At 60.9% G+C, this 2,653-nt stretch overlaps 1 protein-coding gene across 1 annotated transcript in view; it reads right to left on the bottom strand.

Moving 5' to 3' along the window:
* Nucleotides 1–713: 713 nt before the first annotated feature.
* The window catches only part of FOXF1 (forkhead box F1), a 2,830-nt gene continuing 890 nt past the window's right edge, over nt 714–2,653 (bottom strand). The window contains exons 3-4 of the mRNA XM_077754178.1: nt 2,610–2,647; nt 714–1,375 (exon numbers count right to left, since the gene is read on the bottom strand). Coding sequence (XP_077610304.1) covers nt 1,215–1,375; nt 2,610–2,647 — 199 coding nt within the window. The 3' untranslated portion in view covers nt 714–1,214. The remainder of the gene's footprint in view (nt 1,376–2,609; nt 2,648–2,653) is intronic.

Here is a 2,653-nt window from a genome sequence, read left to right as displayed (position 1 = left end):
AAAAAGGGGGGGGAAATCCTTCATTTTATATATATATTTATATAAACATATGGAAATTTGTCTTTACACAGATCGGACTTTGTTTCAAATTTACAATGGATCTCTTAAAAAAAAAAAAAAGAAAAATTCTACGCGGCAAATATTGCCAACAGAGTTACACCATTAATACTGATAAACGGAGGAGCCTATGCGGTGTTTCGATTATTAGGGAAAGAGAGTAGAATAAATAACAGGATGAGCCTTGCTATAGTTTAAAAAGTGCCTTAACCTTCCTGTGTCACCGCGATCCTGAATCGGGGCGCTCGGCGGCCTTCCCTGTCCCCGCACAGACGCAGCACAGTAGAGATCGCAGACTCCGTAGAGATCAGGAGACAGTGGGGTCTTGTGAGAAAAAACACCCGCCAAGAAAGTCCAACTGCAATTCGAAACAAAACCAAAAGGACCGGAGAGAAGGCAGAGGAGGGGGGGAGGGGGACGGGGCGACCTGGGTCCAGGCCCCCCGTCGTCCGGTTTCCTTTTGTGCTGTGAACAGTGGCTTTAGAAATGCAAGCCCGCCCCGCACCGAGGTTCACCTGCGGTCGCCAGAGGCCTTCTGAGATGGGGAGGGGGATGTGATTTCTTGCCCCCCCCCAACACGGCTCTGAGAGGAGATTAGCGTGTTCTGAGACATTCTTTCCAAAAATAAAAAACCAAAAAAAAAAAAACANAAAAAAAAAAAACCAAAAAAAAAAAAAAAAAACCCTTAGAAGTAAAAAGATAAATACTCAACCAAAAAATAAAAGTATTTGATAAGGACGGTCTCACACGTTTGCCTGTCTTCGGAAAACCTCCCCCCCCGCTTTTGCCGCTGGAGGGAAGGCGGGGAGAGGCCTCCTCTGGTTTCTTGGTCGCATGTTAGGGTTTCCCCCAGCACAGCACCTTCTCAGCCGGCTTCAACTGGATCAAAAATAGATACTTATTTACCAACAGCGGCAGTCAGACCAGGCCCCACAGCCACCATTTGGTAATTTTTTGAGGGAGTGGGTGGAGGCGGTGCTGACCGCGGAGCTGGGTCCTTGCCTTGGGGATTCCTTTCCAAATAATCCGGGTAGGTAGGGGTCAGACCCTTGTCTTCTGCCTACGGCTATACCTCAAGGAGAGAGCAGTTTCTTGGGACGGGTTCCGGGTCCCCGTGCCAGGCCGCCCGTGCCCGGCAGGCCCCGTGGGCTGCGGCCTCACATCACGCAGGGCTTGATGTCTTGGTAGGTGACCTGCTGGTGGTAGTAGGAGCCGCTGCCGGCCGAGTGCATGGACGAGGGCGCCATGGTGTTGAAGGAGAAGACGAACTCTTTGCGGTCACACATGCCGGGTGACTGGGAGTGATACCTCGGGATGCCTGCGGAGGAGGGGCAGGAGAGCGGGGAGCACTGCGTTAGGGTCGCGAGGGCCGGAGCAGCACCGCCTCCAGGCTCGGGCGCAGGGGCCTCTCTACGCCCCACCGAGGTGCCAGCGTCCCGCAGCTCTGGCCTCGGGCGGGTCCAGGCGGCCCCAGGTCTCAGGCCGGGCTCTGATCCAGCCGAGGGCCCCGGGACCCCGGTGGCGACCACTGCTCCCTGGGTGCCCGCCGCGTGGACCTACTCGGCCTCGGTCACCGAGTCCCGAAGGGGAAGGGGCGAGGGGGCCGGCAGGGGCCAGCACACGGCAAGGACAGCCTGGCCTCCAGCTCCAGGGCCGGCCTCNCTTCTCCAGGGGCAGAGGCCCTTGGAGAACAGCCCCCTCCCCCCAGCCCGGCGAGGAGAGGCAGCCCGGGTGTGAAGCAGGGCGATCCCCTCCGGCCCCTCGAAGGGGCGGCCCTCCACCCTCCGGGCGGCTGACAGCAGAGCCCTAACCGGCCCTGCTCAGCTGCTCGGAGCCCGTTCCAGAACCGGGGGGGGGGCCCGGGGAGGCCGGGGGCGCCGGGAGGAGGCTGCCGGACAGAAACTGCTGTGCCGCGTCCTCCTCAGAGGGGTGAGGAGGGGGGTGTCTGGGGGACAGAAAGCCCAGATCCTCAGAAACAAAGAGTCTGAGGGGCCTGCACCTCTAACTCTTGGCCTGGGCCTGGCCGCAGCCCCTCTCTGCCTCTGTCACCACAAAATGTCCCCCAGCTGGACAGTCCCACGGCCAGGTCTGGATCCCCGCGGAGCACCCAGCCCAGGCAGCGCGCGCAGGGCCTAACTCTGCCTTTCAGCCCAGGCAGCGGCGTTCGGTGGCGACGACAGAGCCGGCGGGCCGGGCCGCCTCCCGCTCCGGCTCAGGGACTGGCTGAGGCGTGTGAGGGGCCCGAGCACCCGAGGCCATGTGAAATACCGGGGTCTGGGTCTTCCTGGCGAGGACGGGGCCTGCTGGGCCAGGCCGGGGGCTCCCAGCAGCTGGGAGTTGGAACCGAAAACAACAATTATCGTCGTGGCCCAAATCGCCCTCACCCCTGCGCTCATCCCCTCAAAGTGGGGGAGGTGTGGCCAAGACGGGGCCTGGGGAGACGCGACGGTCTCCCCGAAGCGCCCGGGCTGGCGCCCCGGAGAGGCCGGCCGCTGGGATGCGCTGACCGCGGGAACCCCCAGGGCCAGGACGGCTCGGGGCTCCCCACTCACCTTGCAGCTCGGCCGGGGCGTTGTGGCTGTTCTGGTGTAGATAC

The sequence above is a fragment of the Crocuta crocuta genome, unplaced genomic scaffold (assembly GCF_008692635.1).
Source record: "Crocuta crocuta isolate KB4526 unplaced genomic scaffold, BGI_CrCroc_1.0 scaffold61, whole genome shotgun sequence".
Classification (NCBI taxonomy): Eukaryota; Metazoa; Chordata; class Mammalia; order Carnivora; family Hyaenidae; genus Crocuta; species Crocuta crocuta.
This window is presented reverse-complemented; position numbering and strand designations above follow the sequence as displayed.